We start from the raw sequence: 20858 nt of genomic DNA, 5'->3' as shown, positions 1-20858 counted from the left end.
TGTGTATGCCAAGAGACATCATACTGGTTTATTCATTTGCTACCATCTACTATAACTCAGTTTGTAACATCAGCTCAACTAGCTATCCATAGACATAAACATGTTTCCTATACTTCATAGAGTAGCTTAACACACACCATGATATGAAATCATTTGTATTACATAGTAATTTCCATTTCTTACTAAGGGATTAATAATGGACAAAGTCTGGAAGCTCGTTTCCAATTTGAATTACATACATTAACTTTGCCGCACACCACAGGACTAATGCATGTGTTATTTCATACATGCGCTAATTCTTTTAAAAAGTTGTTGCAAAAATAAATGTCACCAATGTGGAATACATTTGAGATTGTATAAAAGTACTGAACTGATATCCCAAAACAGGTATATGTAAGCAGTACATAAGGAAAGACTAGTTTTAATATGAAACAGTCATTAAGTCACATACAACGTAAAAGACACATGGCCAACTAATTACAGACAATGTTATACATGTACTTTTACCAGCAAGCAAAGCAATATTTATATATAAAGTGAGAGGTACATGTATTTTTAAGCATGAATAGTGTTACTATTAAATTGAAATAAAAGGGAAAATGTCAAGACCATTGGTTTTGGGGGAAAAATCTTAAAAGCAAAAATATGTATTTAAGAAAAAAAATTTCCCACAATTAGCAAGTCTGAGATATAATCCTACATGTAAGTACCACATAAGCAAAAGAGTGGCTTTTTAATCAGTTGTTTGAATGGGTAAACTTGGACTTGTACATCAGCCCAATGTGGGAGTGCTTGTGAAGCCATCCCACCTCCAAAAGGGTGATTGGTAGAAGGGGAGACCAAGCTCCCTCTCTAGGAGTGCAATAGGTGGTGCTGCAGCTAAACTCTCAGATGTCTGGGTCAGAGCCAGAAACCTGGACTGCCAGCTGTGGAGGCTTCCCCACAGAAAAGTATCTTGAGTGTGTGGTGGTTTCAGTATATAGATTACTCTTTTCTGGAGCTGGACATGGCACCTGAAGAGATTAAACCACATAAGCCAAGCCATCACCTGACACAAACAGAAAAACAACAGGAGCCTATAGCATATACCAAGATGCCTGCAAACCAGATGAATCCAGACAACCAACAACTTGCCAAGCACTAGAGATAAAGGTAAAAAAGCAGGCAACTGGAGGGTTGGGATGAAATGTCCACATCTTTTGTCATTGACAAATTAGTTACTTTAAATGCCCTCGTTTTAGTTTCAAAGAGCGCATTTGGTATAAAGAAGAATGACTGAAACAATAACAGGGACAGGGTATCTAAGTAGGAATATGGCTTTCACCAAGTCTGTAGTCTCTTTTATTCAATAATGGCTCACTCACAAATGCCAGCTGCCACATGAAGCAGTATATTCAAAGGATTCATGTGCATATGTGAATCTGCACTTTATGTGTATGTTACATGACGTAAAAGGGAGATAGGGTGTTTGCGCTGAAAGATCCAGAGTGCACGCCTGCAATTTGGACATCAACAGATTTAGCTCAGAAGAAAGTTAAGTATTAGAGAAGCATCAGACTTGTGAGACAGTCTTTCCTGACAGAGTTATGGAAGCAAAGAACCCAAGAGGCTGCAAGGGTCAGTGTATGAAGGATACACCAAACGTAAGCTTCAGCCTGCAACTCTGGAAGCTCATGCCCACCTGCACAGTGGAACAGCAACATACGTACACATACACACCCTACTCTTTAGTGGCTTTTCCTTTTCCTTGAACCATGGTTCAAGCCTGTTATTATTGTTATTATTATTGTTATTATTATTATTACTTTGGTGACATCTGGTTTGTAGTGTTCCCACTGCCTGTCTGTGCACGGTATATTGCGATCAGGATTGCAAAGATTAAACTGGTCAGCCGGGTTACCTTTTGGTCTGTTCCTATTCAGCAATGAAACAGAATGTTCCTGTACAGAAAATGAATGTTTCAATAAGGCATTTCTAGTCTAGTCTACCTTCCATCTAAGCACCCCCCAACACAAATCATTTCTATGTCTACAGTTGTAGGTGAATACTATACCCATTTTGCTGACAACTAAACAGCTCCTCCCTTGGACCAAAGGCACAATCTACCAGGCACAGCTAGTGTGCAACCAACTCACTGCAATGGAAGCCACATAGAAGCAACTCCTAAACTGGAATAATTAGCAGAATCTTACTCCAGATCAAACCAAGGTTTGTCAGGTTGCCTATGATTATGAGCTTTGCATTTTTCCAGGTGAAGTACACCTTATCACATCTTGACTTGAGGAAATTAATTCTGCACAAGTTGCTAGGTATTGCCTGGATTTTCCACACAACCATGAGGACTAGCACCTTGTATGCTTACAAAGATGAGACAGCCCAGACTTGCAGGATTCTATGACAGCAACCAAATTCTGGATCAGAAACTTGATTCTGTGGTTCAGTTACAGCAACGCAGATTTCTATCCCACCAGACCTATTTGCTGCCCTTCAAGGCATTTAATGGGCACTTCCCCAGAGAGACTGCTATCTACCCTGTGTTGTGGTAATGCTGCCTCCATGGGAAGGAGAAGGGGGGGAAAAACCAAGACAGCAGCACAATTCAGAACACGTGTGCAAAGCTGCCTAAAGAGCAATGAATATGCAGCAGGAGCACATAAGAGAGCTTCAGTTTAATTACAGCACATTTTTCATTCTTAGTTTTGCACAAATGAGATATCCTGGGTGAAAGTTCTCATGTTCACCTTCCTCCAAATGCTAACTAGATAGTAAAATGGTTCAGTACGTGTGGAAGTATTCACGGATAGCAAATAAAACCCGTACTTTCTACCACATTACCCTGGTGAGCCTGAATGCTCTGGAACTGCTCCAGCAGCTGGCAAGCTGACACAGAAGATGAAACACAGATTAGTGGCCTGGCTGCTACTTGTTTCAGGAGTACTTGTGTTATGGATGCTCTCATCCTATTGCTGAATAATCCACAACTGTTATTTGCATTTGCCATCTTGAGGAAACCAATCCAAAGGTCGCATAGTAAGGCACATTGTCCACTGAACACAAGGAGAGCTGTGGTTCCTGTGAAACTTTTCCATGCTTGAGGTCCTACAATTCTAAAGGACCAAACTGTGGCTACAGCCACTGAACCATCATGCAAGCAAGAGCTCCTCCAGCTCCCAAGTATTCTCTGAACATTCTCCAAGTGATAGGCCACTTCCCACATTATTTCAAGAGGAAAAACAACCTTCCCAAAGGGTCACACATTCATGTTTTGTAAGATAAGCACCATGCTCAGGTATGCCATCTTAATGGTCTTTGTCGCACAAGAGTTAAAGTAAAGGCATGCGCAAGAGAGCCAGGTGCTCCTCTATCAGGATTTCCCACAGGATGCTCTTGAGGGAAAAAGCACCATCACCACTGAGATTTCCCACTGAGTTTGCTTCCCTCCTGATAAACTCTTGGCTTTTTCTCACTTTATGTATGCTCAGAAGGAATAAACTCTCAGTTATAGGCTACCACACCTGGAGTGTACCAGCAAAGTAACCACATGTTTGTACCACCATCAGGTTCTCATATCTGATTATTTTGCTGGCACACTCCAGGGTGTGGTAGCTTATAACTGCAAATTTATTGCTTCTGAGCATAAAGTGAGAGCAAGCTGAGAGCTTAACAGAAAAAAGCAAACCCTTCCTACATCTCATTGATACATACAATCAATGCATTTTTAATTTTTTGCTTACAAAAGGGAGAAAGTTTAGGAGAGAATCCATAAAGGGACAGCTATCTCTGGTTCCTTTCCCCCGCCTGCCCACCCCCCCCCCAAAAGAGGGAACGCAATTATTCAAACTTTCAGAGGATTTCCTATTGCTCATTTATATACTTCCTTACTCTGGGATAAACCTTTTGTGCTTTGCCTCAAAATCTCATTGCTTAAGTTTGGGCAGGCAACTGCCAACTCAAAAACAATCCAACAAGGTCTTTCCCCCAGAATAACCAGCCCATGGTTGCAGTGTTGGTTGGGAGAAAGGCCTTAGGGGAGGAGTGTGGGATCTGATACATTGGCATCCCATCAGTTTCCATGTTCATAAGGTTAATCCAGAAAGAAGTGGGGTATACGTTAGAAAACAGCTTACAGAGTATTTTCTATGAGAGCCTTCTTTCTGTGGATGATATGGCAAAGATATTCATATACATCTAGAAGGGCAACTGAGGGTGCAATCCTAACCTTGGGTTAGGGCAGCACAAGTCCCTTACACCGGCCCAGTAGAGTTGCAAACATGCTATAAAGCATGTTTGCACCTCCTTGGGAGTTGGCTGGGCCGGCGCAGGGAAACATACCGGCCCGCGGAGGCTATATCCACCCTCTGGCCAACTTGGGGAGGGAGGGTTGCGTCAGCCAAGTTTGGCCAACACAGTGGTCTAGGGAGGGTGGGGAGGAGATGGAAGGGAGACATTAGGGAGAGAGGGCAGGCAGAGGGCGGTCCTGGAGGTGGGCGGGCAGGGAGCGGGAGGAGGGGCCCCAGCTGTTATACTGGATACCAACCCCGTTCCCTGAGCAGCATACAGCAGCTTGAAGCCGCTCCATTCTCCTTGGACTTATGCCACCTCCTGAGGTGGCGCAAGTCTGAGGAGACCCATTGGTGTCGTGGTGGCTTACCTGGGGGTAAGGGGAAGAATTTCCCCTTACTTCTGGCTGAGCCACTTCTGGCCCCAGTCTTGTGCAGGATACAATTCAGGCCTCCTGGCCTGCCTGTTCCAGCGCAAGATAGGATTGTGCTGTAAGCAGAATAACAAAATACAGAAATAAAAGACATAGGACAAGATGCAACTGCAGCATGCTAATTTAGCATGTCCAATTGTACTTGTTTATCATGTGCAGACCCTTTTTGCCCCATAGAGCTCCTATGTGGGAGTTGTCCTCCATAATGAGTACCTTGGTCAGTTTAATAAGAAAAAGAGTGAGGCAAAAATGAGGCAGGATTTTAATTCTTAAAATTAGTGAGGATCAAAATGGGAAAAGAATGCTAAAATCCTGTCAGTCTGCACAGCAGCTCAACAATCAACTGTTTCTCATTCCTCTAACATAGTGGTTCCCAAATGTTTTAGCACCAGGACCCATTTTTTACACTTTCTGCCAGGACCCACCTAGCTTTACAAGACGTTAAACAAAAAGGGTCACCTTACCAGCTCCTCAAGCCTCTGTTTTAAATCCTTTATACTATGGGGGGGGGGCACCTTCTGAAACATTTGTTCAGCTCCATGCTCACTGGATTGGGACCATTCTGGTGGCCTTGCATTCATTGCCCTTTTCCTGGTCTTCTATAACAGCCAAGGCACATTTGCCTACCCCCAAGTGTGCAGGACTATGTAACAGTCCACAGCACAATCCTATGCATGTCTACTCAGATGTAAGCCCCATTATGTTTAGTAGAACTTACTCCTTGGTAAGTGAAAATAGGATTGTGCAGCCCAAAGGACTTTATGATTTTCATCTTTTTGTGATTCTCACCAATTAGGCCAGTCTGCTGAACGCATGTGCAATTTCCCTGAAAGTAAAAACGAAGTCACCAACAAAGAAATCAAGCCTAAAGTGTCATCCTGACAGGCTTCAGTTGATAGAGCTGGCAACCCCTAGCTGTTTTTCCTATTCCTCTTGTCTCTGCTTCTGAGTTTTGCATATGACTGACTGCACCATATTCCAAAAGGCAGCTGTGTTGTGGGAAACGAATACAATGGGGAAGAAAAAATAATCCCAGGGGATTCATAAGTCTTCAGAGCCAGCTCACTGTTACAACCGTAGTCGCAATCAACACAGCTGAGACAAAACTGACATGAACAAGTCAGTGGAAGAACACGTGATGACCCACACATATCTTGGAGGAATTGGCACTAGAGTGAGTCCATTCAGGACTGGAATCTTCAACCTCATCACAGATAATGCAAGCAAGAAATACTTAAGCAGAAAATGAAGGCAATAGGATTTAAGCCACTAACCTACGTGTCCTGAACATGCTCTGGGTTGCATTTGTTATTCAGAAGTGCAATCTAAGTGCTCAGACCCCTCTAATCTAACCATGATGATGGTCAGGACTCCTGACACAGGTACAACACCTAAACATATGGCTTTGTAACACAATGGAGAGGATTTGGTCATGTATGGCATGAGGGGTAATGGATGAAAGGGGAGGGAAAAAGTCAGTAAAACATAAGTTTTTTTTTTTTTTTTAATGCTTAAGACAGATGTTTCAGGCACTTAGCCTGGTCATTTGGCCACAAACTGAGTGTTTGGAAACAAGACACTAAAGATAATTTTAGAAAAGCCCAACAAGCAAGTCAGCAGAATTTACTAAAAAAAAAGTGGTTTATTATGATAACCCTTCACAGCCCACTAGTGTGTTCTGAAACAGACACTGTAAAACTACTAAGTTTTGAACTAAATCTAATCACTCAACATGGTTAATATCACTTGATTGTTTCAGCTGCTAGTGTAAAAATGGACATTCCTGGTGATCATCTTAAAATAAGTATTGCTTGATTTTTCTCCCTGTGTCTTATTCTCCACCTTGATAAGAAAAACACCCCAGAGGATTGAAATAACAGAAGACTGAATTAACCCCAGAGGACTGAATTAAGACAGTGGCAGGTATTTATAGAATAGAGACAATTCCCGGTTCCAGTACATACCCACCGTCGAGCAAAAGGACCACGGACAGCTTGTATCTATGAAGGTATTATTGTTACATATGTGGTAGCACTTTCCATGTGTGTAAACACTAGATCTGCAATCAATTATCAGTCAAGCATTTCCTAGACTAGGTGTTCTTCAGATGAAAACTTAATGCACTCTGGCAGAAAACAAAGAGCACAGAGACAAATTAGTGAAAAGGAAGTGAAACAGTCCTCAACTGAAAACACACTTTATGAATGACTGCCATAATCAATTGGCGATAAGAATTTGAAAGTCCTGGAGAGATCAGGATGAGAGTCTCACACATCAGTGTTCAGTACAGGTGGTCCTACTGTGTCCCTGGTGCGCATCAGCTGAACATCCTTGTCAGCCATACAAGTGTCACAGCCCCACACTGCTGACGCTTCTGCAGTGAGCAAGCCATATGCTGACTCAGTCATACCTGTGCAGATCCGATGAAACCATTTTTGACAAGAAGCTTCACACAAGATGGCATCCTGGTCGTCATTCACCTCATGGGTACAAATCCCACAAGGATAGACCGGTTCGGAGGATGGGTGGCCATGTTGACTGGCATGCAGAGGTATTTTGCTGGTCTTCTCAGGCCCACCTCCTTCTACAGTACCTCGGGGCAGACGGGGCTTGTTCTGAGTCCCATTTGCATGGCTGCTGTTCAGGTTCTCAACATTCTTAGGAGGGTTGCTGCTCTCCTGGTTTGCTGGGATCTTTCGAGTCACAGTTTTTCCGTCTGCATTTCCTGAGCTCACAATGTCCTCTGTGCCATGTTGGAGATGCTGTGGTGGGGGGTTGGTGGGCTTATTTGCACCTTGCTTTTGGGAAGGCTTGGGCTGGTTGTAACTGTTAGGCAGAGGAGCATAAGAATGGTTTGATTCCATCTGGGAATTGTTAAAACTTGGATTGTTGCCAGGTACAAAATGCAGCGGTAGGTCATGGTGTGACATTTGGGTTGTATTCTGCGAAGGAATGTGACCAAAGTTCTCACCAGGATTTGGTCTAAAGTGTTGGCTGGGCAAACTGATATTTTGATTCGCATTCGGATTATAGGATGGTTGGTTTCCGAAACCTGCATTTTCATGTGGCCCAAAGTTCATTGCTGGAGGCCGGTTGAAGACCATTCCCACTGGGTTCTGTGGAAATGGGTGTGGTTGGTTTCTGAGTGAATAACTGACTCCATATTGCGAGGCCATTCTGGGAAGCATGTGAGGTGGCATTCTGAAAGTGTTGTAGCCTCCAAAGCCAGGGTAACTGGGATTGGCAAAATACGGGTTTCCTGATGGCAGTGGCTTGTAAGAAATTGTGTTATAGTTATCATCAAATGGATTTGCGGCCACGAGGTGATCGGAGCTTGGATTCAGTGGTGGAGCATATTCAGAAGGGGGAGGGAAGGACGACCCCTAAAAGTGACAAAGGTGACATTAGCATGATGTCAAATCCATCAGAAGAGTTTAAAGATAAATCCCTGACATTTCAGCTCTCAGTAGGTGAACTTTTTAATTCAAAGTCCCCAAAGAAGCAGCATAGGCCCCTGGGCTTATTTAACAAGGGCATCTAGTGTAAAGGTGGATCTTGCCACCTCAGAATCCCCTTAGGAGTCCTTTGCTAGTTTTTGCCTTGTCCTATCAGGACCTTCCACTGACAGAGCTTACGTTTCAACAGCAGAAGGTCCAGGTTGCTGGCATTGCAGCAACAGGGCACAAGCCAGGGCCACCAGCACAAATGGCTGCCAGCCCTGGATGCCAATCATTAGAGCACCTGGTCTCCACTGGAGCCAATTAAGTATGAGGGGGGCATTCCAAGAGTTGGGATGGGATCTGGGATGGGAGCAGGGCTGGCCAGGAGCAGATATGGGTGGCAGCAGCTCCGCTAATATCCAATACCCCCTTTCCAGCCTCAATGCGCCCCCTTGGACCCACTCGGACCAATGCCTGCCAAAGGGCTGGTGCAGATCTGAGTAGGCCCATTGCAGACCATGGCATGGAGAGGTAGGTAAAAATTCTTCTTTTACCTCTCCGCCATGTCATGGTCCCCAAACAATGCTGGTGCATGCTAGGGGACGATTGAGGATAGGATCAGGCCCTTAAATTCATAGCACAAACATCAAAGTGCCTCTGCCAGCCTTTTCATTATTCACAGAAGGCCCACTCCTGTCACCATTGCCCTCACAAACTTTCTGGTCAGGCCTCATCACACTCAAGACACATCAGGACAGCCATTATGTTGACTCATTATGACTGCCACCAATGGTCTCCTCCTTTCAAGCTGCAGCCTCCTGACAGCAAGCAACACCTCAAATATTACCGCAAACATTCCTAAATGAGGGAGAGATACGTCCCAATTTCTGCCAATAAGGGGCTGAGGAAGAAGCAATACCCATCCACCAGTAGGATGCTTTCAGATGACATTCCCAGTACAGGACTGAACCCAGGGAGCTCTTGAGAGACATGGGTGAAGACTGGCAACCCAATCCTATGCATGCCTACTCAGAAGTAAGTCCTATTAGAGTCAATAGGGCTTATTCCCAGGAAAGTGTGGATAGGATTGGGCTGGGAGACTATATGAGAAAAGACCACCCCAGGTTGGATTTTACACCAAAATAAACAAACACAAAGCAGCTTACCTGAGCATTTGACTTGCGCTTCTTCTTATCAGGGCTTGCAAGCTGCACACCTGGACCTCCTAACCCATCCAATCCACCATCACCACCTACAAGATGGCAAAGTATATAGCTCTGCATTCATCTCAAGAAAAGAGCTAACCTTGCAGGCCAGCATTCTGATGTTTCAGTGTCCACACAGTATGTATTATATGCTCTTACTCAGCATGCAACCCAGAGCAGGACCAGCCCATCTATAAGATTGAGTGGAAGGGCGCTCACCTTCACTGCTCACCTCCTGCTCCTTGGATTCAAAAAGGAAAGGGAAATGGAGTGTGGAGAACAGTTGTGGGCTTTACATACACCCTTTCCCAAACCTGTGAAGACTTCATCTTGGTTTCAGAGTGGCAAACCTCCCTTATCTTGAAAAGGGGTGAGATTTTGCTGGCTCCCAAGGAAAGGCCCCTCTGTGATTGATTAAATCTGGGTGCTTGAGATCTGACAAAAGGAAGCTAGCAAGAACAAGTCCTGCCAGAATGTTAAATTAACTTACAATTGCCCATCTGGGTAGTTCTTTTCAGACTCTGCTCTGGAGAGGACACTCTGTTCCAGAGCCACCATTCGGAGCATGACACCATAGTCTTTCAAGACTGAAGGATGCCAACAACAACTGGGCCAAGAAATTCTCAACCTGAGCCTGAGGTAACACCCTGCCAAAGGTATTGTTCAGCAGGAACTTCCCTGGATGAGCCATCAAACTCTTTTTGTTTCCAGCTGGAAAACTCAATCAAGGTTAAGAAGCTCAGGAAAGAAGCTCCCCAAATTCCTTTGTTCTGCCAAAAATTATTTTGTTTCCTCTGTGAAAAGTTCTATAACTTCCTTGCTCTGGAAGCAGATTTGGGGGTTTGTCACTTCAAAAGTAAGCAGAGGACCACCAGCTTTCTCTCTACTTTTCCTCCTCTGGAACCTGAAAACTCTGCAGTCCTATCTTACTGCTCAAGAAGGACATTTTCTAGGGCACCTAGGGCCCAATCCGATCCAATTTTCCAGTGCTGGTGCTGCTGTGCCAATGGGGTATGCACTGCTTCCTGTGTTGGAAAGGCAGTCACAGAGGCCTCCTCAAAGGCATGGGAACATTGTTCCCTTACCCCAGGGCTGCATTTAGGCTGCAGCAGTGCTGGAAAGTTGGATAGGATTGGACCCCTAGAGAATTACCAGTAGTAATTATAGCAGCTCTGAAAAGCCCTGCAGCTAAACTAATACTTCCTTACAGTCACTGAGTCATGAATACCAATCTGCCCTTTATATCATGCCACAGAACTTTGCTCATGTGACCTTCAGACTCTTCTTCTCCATCTCTCAAAGGTGAAGTACCCAAGTCTTTTAAGGGTCCCTATCTCAACATAGGGATGGTCAGTCTTCCCCAGAGAGTGACCTGAGTTAAATTTAAATAACAATAGTAGAAAGCTAGAACTTTTTTCCAAACTGTGTTTTGGGAACTTGGGAGGGGGGAGGATTCCTTGGAGGTTTAACAGGATTCTTCAATGAGGTTTAATGGGATTCTTGAGAAGATCAGGAATGGTTGACCCACCACTACTGATCTGCCTTGAAATGCAGAGTGTGGCTGAAGACTGAGTGTGTATGTGTTCCAGGGTAAATTGGGGGGGAGGTGAGGGAACGAAGATGTTCCACAGGTGTGATCCATGCCCTATGCTCTCTCAGACATGCTCCAAATCTTCTAAAGTGCATAAGGATCTACAGCAGATAACAAACAGGAAAGTTGGTACAGTGTACAATCCCAAACCTGCAAATTCTCTCTCTCTCTCTCTCTCTCACACACACACACACACACACACTCATACTAAGCTTACAGCATGGCCATTAAGCAGCCATCCTGTCTTGAAAGGGTTGCCCTTTCCCATTATATTGCCATCTGCACAAGAGATACTCCTTGTTGCTACACAGGTAGCTTCTCTTGTCCTTTGAGATTTCATTCTGGCAGCAGCTCAACACACAGGACACTTTGGACAGGAACTAGTTGGAAGGATGGAAACCAATGCTGGTGCTGGACTGTAAGAATGTGGCCTGACAAAGGTTTGTTTGTGGCAACTTTCTTCAGCATGTTAAGCCATTTCTGCCCAGCATATACACAACGATGCATATACACGATGCTGGTTTTGACCTTTAAAGCCCTATACTGCTCTGGGCCAGGATATCTTAGATACCGCCTACTCCCGTACAATCCGGCTCGCCCTCTCAGGTCATCAGAGAAGGCCTTTTTGCAAGTGCCACCACCCAAGGAGGTCCGGGGGGGGGGGCGGCTGCAAGAAATAGGGCCTTCTCCGTAGTGGCACCAACATTATGGAACTCCCTTCCCCTTGATTTGAGAATGGCTCCCTCTCTTGAGAGTTTTCGGCGAGGCCTGAAAACACTGTTGTTTAAACAAGCCTTCTGATTTCTGGCCTTCTTAACATTTTTTATACATCTTTTATTTTTTTTACAGGCTTGATTCCTCAGTGACTTGCTCTTTTATTCTGTCTCTTAATCTGACTACTGTTTTTATGGCCTCTGTAATGTGTTTTTAAATGTTTTTTATCTGCTATGTATTAATGTTTTTAAGATCTGTTTTTTTAATATGTTGTTAGCCGCCCTGGGTCCCGTTAGGGAGAAGGGCGGGATAAAAATAAAGTTTTATTATTATTATTAACAGGGATAAAATGTGTACACCTGTGGGTTGAGAAGAAATGGGTTGGGGGGAATCTACATGCTGCCACTATTCATTATTGTGGGGTAGCAATAATGAGCAAGCTGCTATGTCAGGGCTTCCTAATTCTGAGTGGCCACTGCACTGAGTGTTTCCAGGGGAGCATCATTGGTCACTCCAGGCATGGCCACCTTCCACTGTGGGCATGGGAAAGCCATCCTGTGGAGAGAGACCAGGTGAAAAAGGAAAGATGTGGCAAGGGAGACCCTGGCTGTTGCCTCCAAGGTCTGCCCTGATGGGTCGGAATAGAGGCAGAGCTACAGGTTCAAGCAGGGAAAGTGAGGCAGAGTGCTCCAAGACATGTGCAGAGCGAATTCCTTGCAGAAAAGACAACCAGACATCGAAGGGGGGGAGCTGGTGTCTTTTTGCTCCAATGCCAATGTCTCTCTTGCTCCCTCCATGTCTTGTTGGGACCTGAGGCTGCAATCCTATCCACACTTACCTGGAAGTAAGCCTCATTGGCTATAATGGGGCATACTTCTGAGTAGACATGTGCAGGCTTGGGCTCACAAGCCCCATTCACTATTATGGGATTTACTGCTGAGTAGGCATGCATAGGATGGGCTGTGAGGCTGCAATCCTATCCACACTTTCCTGAGAGTAAGTCCCTTTGACTATAATGGACTTACTTCTGAGTAGACATGCCTAGGCTTGGGCTGCAATGCTGCCCTCCTATCCACACTTTCCTGGGAGTAAGCCCCACTGACTATAATGGGGCTTACTTCCTAGTAGACAAGCCTGGAATTGTGTCCAGTTCTGGTCACTGCATCTCAAAAAGGATATAGTGGAAATGGAAGAGGTGCAAAAGAGAGCGACTAAAATTATTGCTGGGTTGGGGCACCTTCCTTATGAGGAAAGGCTATAGCATTTGGGCCTCTTCAGTCTAGAAAAGAGACACCTGAGGGGGGACATGATTGAGACATACAAAATTATGCAGAGGATGGGCAGAGTGGATAGAGAGATGCTCTTCACACTCTCACATAACACCAGAACCAGGGGACATCCACTAAAATGGAGTATTGGGAGGGTTAGGACAGATAAAAGAAAATATTTCTTTACTCAGCGTGTGGTTGGCCTGTGGAACTCCTTGCCACAGGATGTGGTGATGGCGACTGGCCTGGACGCCTTCAAAAGGGGATTGGGCAAGTTTCTGGAGGAAAATTCCCTTACGGGTTACAAGCCATGGTGTGCATGTGCAACCTCCTGATTTTAGAAATGGGCTATGTCAGAATGGCAGTGCAAGGAAGGGCACCAGGAAGAGGTCTCTTGTTATTTGGTGTGCTCCCTGGGGCATTGGGTGGGCCGCTGTGAGACACAGGAAGCTGGACCCGGCGGGCCTTTGCCTGGTCCAGCGGGGCTGCTCTTCCGCCGGGCCCTGAGCGGGCAGAGGGGACGCGCTCGCGCCGAGGCAACAGCAGGCTCTGCTCCGGCGAGACTCGGGCAGCGGGCTCGGCCGGCCACCGCGCCAGGTCAGGCCGGGCCAGGGCGCTGCGCGGGGTCGCGGCCAAGCCGGGCCTGCCTACCTCGGGGCCTCTTCAGCGCCGCGGCGGGGTCCTTCTCGTGTTCCGCGGACATCACCGGCGCAGCATCGCTCCAGGCCCCGCCGGGCAACAGCTCCGAGAGCGGGAGGGGCCGAGGCCGCGGCCAGCGCTCCTTCGGCCCAGCGGCCGCCGTCCTCCCGCAGTTGCTGCTGCTGGCGGCGGCGGTGGGCGGGGAGGCGCCCGGCGGGAGCTGGCGGCGGAGGCCAGGCCCCTTCCCCCGCCGGCCTTGGGGAGGCGCCTCCGCGGCAGCAGCGGGCGAGAAGCTCCACCTCGGCCCTGAGGAGCCGGGGCGCCGCCGCCCTCGGGGAAGCGCGGCCCAGGCGGGGGAGGGTTCCCGCTAAGGCTGCAGTCCTGTCCACACTTACCTGGGAGTAAGCCCCCTTGACTACAGTGGGCCTTACTTCTGAGTAGACCTGCTTAGGGTTGCGCTCTCAGGCTGCTGTCTACTTACCTGGGAGTAAGCTCCACTGAATATAATGGGGCTTACTTCTGAGTAGACATGCATAGGATTGGGCTCTGAGGCTGCAATCCTATCCACACTTGCCTGGGGGTAAGCCCCATGACTTTAATGGGACGTACAGGACTTCTGAGTAGACAGGCTAGGATTGGACGAGGGAGCATCAGGGGAAAGCACTGGAAATAAAACCTCCTGCCAGGGCATCTGAGGAATTTTATTGGGGTACAAAATTTGCTTTGGGCCCCTTCCCAGAGAGGAGGGGAAACAAAGCAGGGGAGGGTGGTGACAAGGATGGGCAGAATAGGGGTGGGGAGGGGGCCACAGCCAAAAAAGTCTTGGGAGCTCAGGTCTGCTGGGCTTCCCACTTCAGAGCTGAGGTCTACCTGCCCTTGCAGCTAGATCTGGTAATATGGAAAACCAAACACTCTCCCAACTCTCTGTCAAATCTTTTACATATAGAAAATCATTGCAGATATAGGATCCCAGGATATTTCTGGGATATTCTGGGAAGAGTTAGGACAGACAAAAGAAAATACATGCTTTACCCAGCATGTATTTAGTCTGTGGAACTCCTTGCCACAGGATGTGTGGTGATGACATCTGCCCTAGATGCCTTTAAAAGGGGATTGGACAAATTTCTGGATGAAAAGTCCATCATGGGCTATAAGCCATGATGTGTATGTGCAGCCTCTTGGTTTTAGAAGTGGGCTTCCTCAGAATGCCAGCTGCAAGGGAGTGGCAACAGGATACAGGTCTTTTGTTGTCTTGTGTGCTCCGGAGGCATCTGGTGGGCCACTGTGAGATACAGGAAAACTGGACTAGAGGGGCTTTTGGCTGATTCAGCAGGGCCCTTCTTATGTTCTGGCGTCTCTCATTTAGCCCCTGGGCATGGGTATAAATTACCCCCCTGTACCCCTCTCTCATGGGCCCAGTCTTCAGATCTCTAGTGCACCCCCCTGATGAGCACATTGTGTCAAAAAGGGGTGACCCAAAGGACCAGGGCCTGGAAGCCCTTCCAAATGGGGTGAGGGCTCAGAATCTGAGCAGGTGGGCATGTGGTAGCCTACAGACACACTTGGTGGAGTGCAGCATGGGGGGGGGGTTGGCACATTGCTGTCCTAGCTCGGGGAGGGGGGCACAGGGGCCAGGATCACTACTGATGGTGGTTAGCAGTTTGTTTCTCCCTCCCCCAAATAGACTTAAATAAGGGGTAATCTGATGCATCAGACTGGTGGAAGAAAACTGGAAGTGACCATTTTTGGCCTCCAGAAGTCCTTCTGAGGGCTGAGAAGGTTGTGTGCTGCTTCTCTGGCCATCAGAAAGCCTTTGGGAGGAGGCAGCAGGTGTGGGAGGGGGTGGCAATCCCAGGTGTGTGTGCCCCCAGGTGGCACAGTGGCAAGGAATGCCACTATTTATCTGTCCTTTCCCTCATGCCTCTAATCCCTGCAACCCTACCCCTCCCAACCCCAGGAATCTTTTCCTTCACTACCAGGGCACTTCTGCCTATATACAGAGATGCCTCTGTCTGGGAAAGCATACTACTCTCTGTTGCTCTATCCCTTCTACCTACCCCTTTTCTTTAACCACTTTCAGGACTCAGCCCCCAGAATAAGTGACTGAGCACATGCAGAGTGATTTCTATGGGCACCTGCTCCTCTGCACTGAGGGCCCCAGGAGACCAGGCAGAATGAACACGCAATCTTCAAGCCCAGCCTACCCCTGAAGCCGAAGTCCTTCTCCCACCGCCCTGGATTTCCAGGCTCAAGGGCAGTAGGCAGTAAAGCTCTGAAAAGGGTCCCCACCTCTTGCACATGCCTGGAAGAACAAGGGTTCTATGGATGCTTGGTTTCCCCCTTCTCATCTGCCAGGTAGCCTAAGGAAATGGTGAACTAGGCAGGAAGACTGCATGCTCTTGCCTGGCTTGGAGTTTGATCTTTGTGGAGTTGTAGTCAAGGGGGAGGGGAGCTGAAGGGCTTGTGCAGCCAGCAGGAGCCATGATGTCAGTGAACTCTTAAATTAGAAGGGATTTTGGATGTTCTTTCTGTATGTGAAGAAGATATCTGTATTGATCACCATTGAAGGTGATCACCATCATCCGATCTGTTTGGTCATGTAGAAGCAAATCTTGCTTGTCAACTGGTGTCTTGGCGTTCACAAGTCTATTCTAAAGCCCAAACGTGCCATAAGGGAATGCAGGATATCTTTTTGTGCACAGATGCTGCTGCCTACTGTGCATACACATGCATTATAAAGATGCTAGTAGTTCTCTGGGGCTGTGGCCCTATATGTACATACTTTGGAATAAGTCCCATTGAGCTCAATTGGACTTCTGAACGAGACATAACTAGGATTGTGTTGTAAAAGCATAACAGGCCTCCCTAGGAAGCCCACTGGTATTCTGCGTACTTTATTCCTCTTCTGGAAAGGGACTTGGGTAGGCCAAGAATTAGAGCCCTGTCTCTAGTCCATTATGTGCCTGATGGGAACTGTACATCACCATGTTTGCTCAAATTTTGAAACCTGTTCAGGCCAGAGTGGCCCGAAACATTTGCTACAAAGTGCAGCATTTAAAACAGAAGGTAATTAAAAAGAAAAATCACATGGCATGAAAAAGCTTGGTAAGACTAGTGAGAGGAGGCATCAGCAGTTTAAAATGGGCTACTTTGCAGCTGCAAAAGTTCTTCACCTAGAGCTAGAAAGATCTTAAATGTGGCACATGGTGAGCTTTTCTGGAAAGGGCATTCGGATTAAAAGGTGCCTCTCCTAAGGAGACCTTGTTTGGGAGGCACTACATAGCTAACTTCTTATATTCTGAATAGATCTGGCTCAGGAAGATTCCCATTATTTAGTGGAGCTGATGTTGTTCTGTGAAATTGGTATTCAAATATAAGGGCGCATTCCTAACCAACTTTCCAGCACTGGCATAGCTGTGCCAATAGGGCATGTGCTGCACATCCTGCATTTGGGGGGCAGTCACGGAGGCCTCCTCAAGGTAAGGCAATGTTTGTTCTCTTACTTCGAAGTTGCATTACCCTTATGTCAGTGCTGGAAAGCTGGTTAGGATTGCGGCCTAAGTAAAATAAAGGAGCTGTGGTGTGAGAAAGAGAGAGGGCTGAGCTTTGCATGCTAGTTCACAACATGCTAAGAACTTTGGGCTAGTTCACAACGTTTTTAGCAGACTTTCCAGTGTTGATGGACTGCCCAAGTACTCGCTTGTCCTTTGCCTATTTCTGCTTACCCTCATGACCCCTTCCTGCTTTGGCCCACACTGTTATGTTGCTCAGTGATTTGTTTCTCAAGCCAATGGAAACAGCAGTGCAGTGCTATGGCCATTGCAGAGCTAAAGATACATTGAAATTGCTGAACTTAAGCTCTATGTTGGATCATGGCTGATGGCTCCCCTGGACTTAGGGCCCAATCCTATTGGGCCTGCACTGGCTCTCAGTGTCACAAATGGGCCATAAGGCATGATGGGCCAGCGCTGGGTGGAGGACAACCGAACTCCGCCTGGAGCTCTAACAGTGAGTCAGGGCGTGGGGGAGGGTGGGCAGTGGGGTGGAGATCGTGGCAGCTCTGCTGCCATATCCTAACCTTCCTCCTGCCCCGGAGACCAGACACAGGTCTCGAATCTGCACCCGCTCAATAGCAGGCATAGATCCAAGGAGACCCATTGGGACTGCCTGTGACTTACACAGGGTAAGGGAGCATAGCATATCTGCCTTACCCCAAGGAGACCAGGCACTGCTTCCCAGCCCCACTGGATGCAGTGGTTGCTGGGAAGCATTGGATTGGGCTGCCTGAGTGCTGGAGAATCCGTAGTTCTGTTTCACATTCATACATGATACTGCCCAGCCTTAGCACTGTGGAGGGATCCCCATTGCTTGTTTGGGCTTTGGAAAGTTGAAGCTCCATAGCTGTGTTTGTCGTTTAGGAACAGTACTGTGATCATAGACAGCAGTTGAGGAGGGAGGGTAGGCGGTGGATGCAAGAACAATGGGATACCACCCAGCTTCTTGCCTTGGGGAATTCTATGTCCCAAGTGGCAAATGGCTCCCTTGGCTTTTTAACCAGCCAAAGAGTCCAGTTGACTCAACGCATGTTAGCAGTTGAGGCTGTGATAAGAGTGATTGCTTCAGTGTGTTGCCAGATCCTCTCCTTCTTCCCTGTTGTAGCATACAACTGAAACAGCAGCGTATTTTTCCCACCAGCTTATCCCTGACTCTCCTACTGTGTTATTTCCCCTTCGTCTAGCTGAACTGTAGTTGCCTTGGGGCAGTGTCCTGTCCTGTCATTCTTAGTAAAGCACATGTATGTTGATTGAGCTCTGTCAGTAACAAATAGTGCAGAGCTCCTAGTCTATCACTTAAGCACATGAACATATTGACATGATTTTTGAGACATTTGTAGGCATGGGAGCCAGGGCTATTCATTGATTTTTCAGCTTTTTACATAGCATTTACTTTTTTCTTACATAAAATAGGACCATGGAAGAAGTTCTGGAGAATTTCCATCCAGTTCGCTGAAGACTGCAAGCAAATACTGTGCATTCAGTGGTTTGTGTCTCCCAGTATTACTTTTAAATGTGGGTTTTGCATAGATGTCAGCATTTGGGACAGACTACTTGATTTAAACATGTGAACTAGAATGTTATTAAAGCTACACTGCTCAAAACAATAAAGAGAACACTTAAACAACACATCCGAGATCTGAATGAACGAAATATTCCTATTAAATACTTTGTTCCTGACATAGTTGAATGTGCTGACAACAAAATCACACAACAATCATCAATGGAAATCATATTTATTAACCCATGGAGGTCTGGGTTTGGTGTCATACTCAAAATTGAAGTGGAAAAACACACTACAGGTTGATCCAACTTCGATGTAATGTCCATAAAGCAAGTCAAAATGAGGCTCAGTAGTGTGTGTGGCCTCCACGTGCCTGTATGACCCCCCCCCTACAACGCCTGGGCATGCTCCTGATGAGGTGGCAGATAGTCTCTTGAGGGATTGCCTCCCAGACCTGGACTAAAGCATCCGCCAACTCCTGGACAGTCTGTGGTGCAACGTGGCACTGGTGGATGGAGCGAGACATGATGTCCCAGATGTGCTCGATTGGATTCAGGTCTGGGGAACGGGTGGGCTAGTCCATAGCATCACGGCCTTCATCTTGCAGGAACTGCTGACACACTCCAGCCACATGAGGTCTAGCATTGTCCTGCATTAGGAGGAACCCAGGGCCAACCGCGCCAGCATATGGTCTCACAAGGGGTCTGAGGAACTCATCTCGGTACCTAATGGCAGTCAGGCTACCTCTGGCGAGCACATGGAGGGCTGTGCGGCCCCCCCAGAGAAATGCCACCCCACACCATTACTGACCCACTGCCAAACCGGTCATGCTGGAGGATGTTGCAGGCAGCAGAATGTTCTCTCTGCTGTCTCCAGACTCTGTCACGTGTGCTCAGTGTGAACCTGCTTTCATCTGTGAAGAGCACAGGGTGCCAGTGGCGAGGTTGCCAATCTTGGTGTTCTCTGGCAAATGCCAAACGTCCTGCACGGTGTCGGGCTGTCAGCACAACCCCCACCTGTGGACGTCGGGCCTTCATACCACCCTCATGGAGTCTGTTTCTGACCGTTTGAGCAGACACATGCACATTTGTGGCCTGCTGGAGGCCATTTTGCAGGGCTCTGGCAGTGCTCTTCCTGTTCCTCCTGGCACGAAGGCGGAGGTAGCGGTCCTGATGCTGGGTTGTTGCCCTCCTACGGCCTCCTCCATGTCTCCTGGTGTACTGGCCTGTGTCCTGGTAGCACCTCCATGTTCTGGACACTACACTGACAGACACAGCAAACCTTGCCACAGCTCACATTGGTGTGCCATCCTGGATGAGCTGCACTACCTGAGCCACTTGTGTGGGTTGCAGACTCCGCCTCATGCTGCCACTAGAGTGACAGCACCGCCAGCATTCAAAGGTCACCCAAACATCAGCCAGAAAGCATAGGGACTGCGAAGTGGTCTGTGGTCACCACCTGCAGAACCACTCCTTTATCGGGGGTGTCTTGTTACTTGCCTATGATTTCCACCTGTTGTCTACTCCATTTATGCAACAGCATGTGAACTTGATTGTCAATCGGTGTGGCTTCCTAGGTGGACAGTTTGATTTCACAGAAGTGTGATTGACTTGGAGTGACATTGTGTTGTTTAAGTGTTCCCTTTATTGTTTTGAGCAGTGTACAAATAAGCATAGCATGTTTTCTCTCTCCTGTGAGTATGTGAATTTTAAGAGCCAAACATTAAACTGTGTTTTCATAAAATCGTAAGAGAAAATGACTAGAAAAATTCATCCCCCTGCCCTGGGGTACGATAATTTCAAAGTACCAGTTAGTGCACATGCACACACAGATGAGTCATTTTCTTGCAGGTAATATCACCTAGAAGTGTATTTTGAATGGCATTGCAGATGTGCCTACAAGCCAGGAATAAAGTACAGTTATACCCAGCCAGGAACCTTAAGCAAGCCAGCCAAGCCCTGTGTTACAGGGGAAGATGTCCTATCCTACCACGTACCAGGGCTTGTTTGAATTGCAGGTTGTTCACCACATCCTTGGATTCCAGTCCTGTATCCCTGATATTTGTGTTTTAGACAAGAGACGGTAGGAAGAGCAAATCAAGGGTCTTGTGGCACCTTCAAGACTGCCCCATCTATTTTAGCATATATGTTTGTGGACAACAGATGGGAAGAGCAAAATCCTTTGTGTGTAGAAGGTTCCAAGTTCAGTTTCCAGCAACTCCATTTTCTA

General features: G+C 47.0%; 1 protein-coding gene across 3 annotated transcripts in view; it reads right to left on the bottom strand.

Annotated features, from left to right (window-relative positions):
* Window positions 1-13881, bottom strand: part of DNAAF4 (dynein axonemal assembly factor 4) — a 36071-nt gene extending 22190 nt beyond the window's left edge. The window contains exons 1-3 of one of the 3 annotated variants that reach the window (XM_066636308.1): window positions 13584-13852; window positions 9321-9406; window positions 3851-8097 (exon numbers count right to left, since the gene is read on the bottom strand). In XM_066636308.1, the coding sequence (XP_066492405.1) occupies window positions 6982-8097; window positions 9321-9406; window positions 13584-13635 (1254 nt within the window). In that variant the 5' untranslated portion in view covers window positions 13636-13852 and the 3' untranslated portion in view covers window positions 3851-6981. Of the gene's footprint in view, window positions 1-3850; window positions 8098-9320; window positions 9407-13583 lie in introns of those variants that run through there. The other 2 variants (XM_066636309.1, XM_066636310.1) reach the window with 2 other exon arrangements.
* Window positions 13882-20858: the final 6977 nt, after the last annotated feature.

This window comes from Tiliqua scincoides, chromosome 8 (assembly GCF_035046505.1).
Source record: "Tiliqua scincoides isolate rTilSci1 chromosome 8, rTilSci1.hap2, whole genome shotgun sequence".
Lineage (NCBI taxonomy): Eukaryota > Metazoa > Chordata > Lepidosauria > Squamata > Scincidae > Tiliqua > Tiliqua scincoides.
This window is presented reverse-complemented; position numbering and strand designations above follow the sequence as displayed.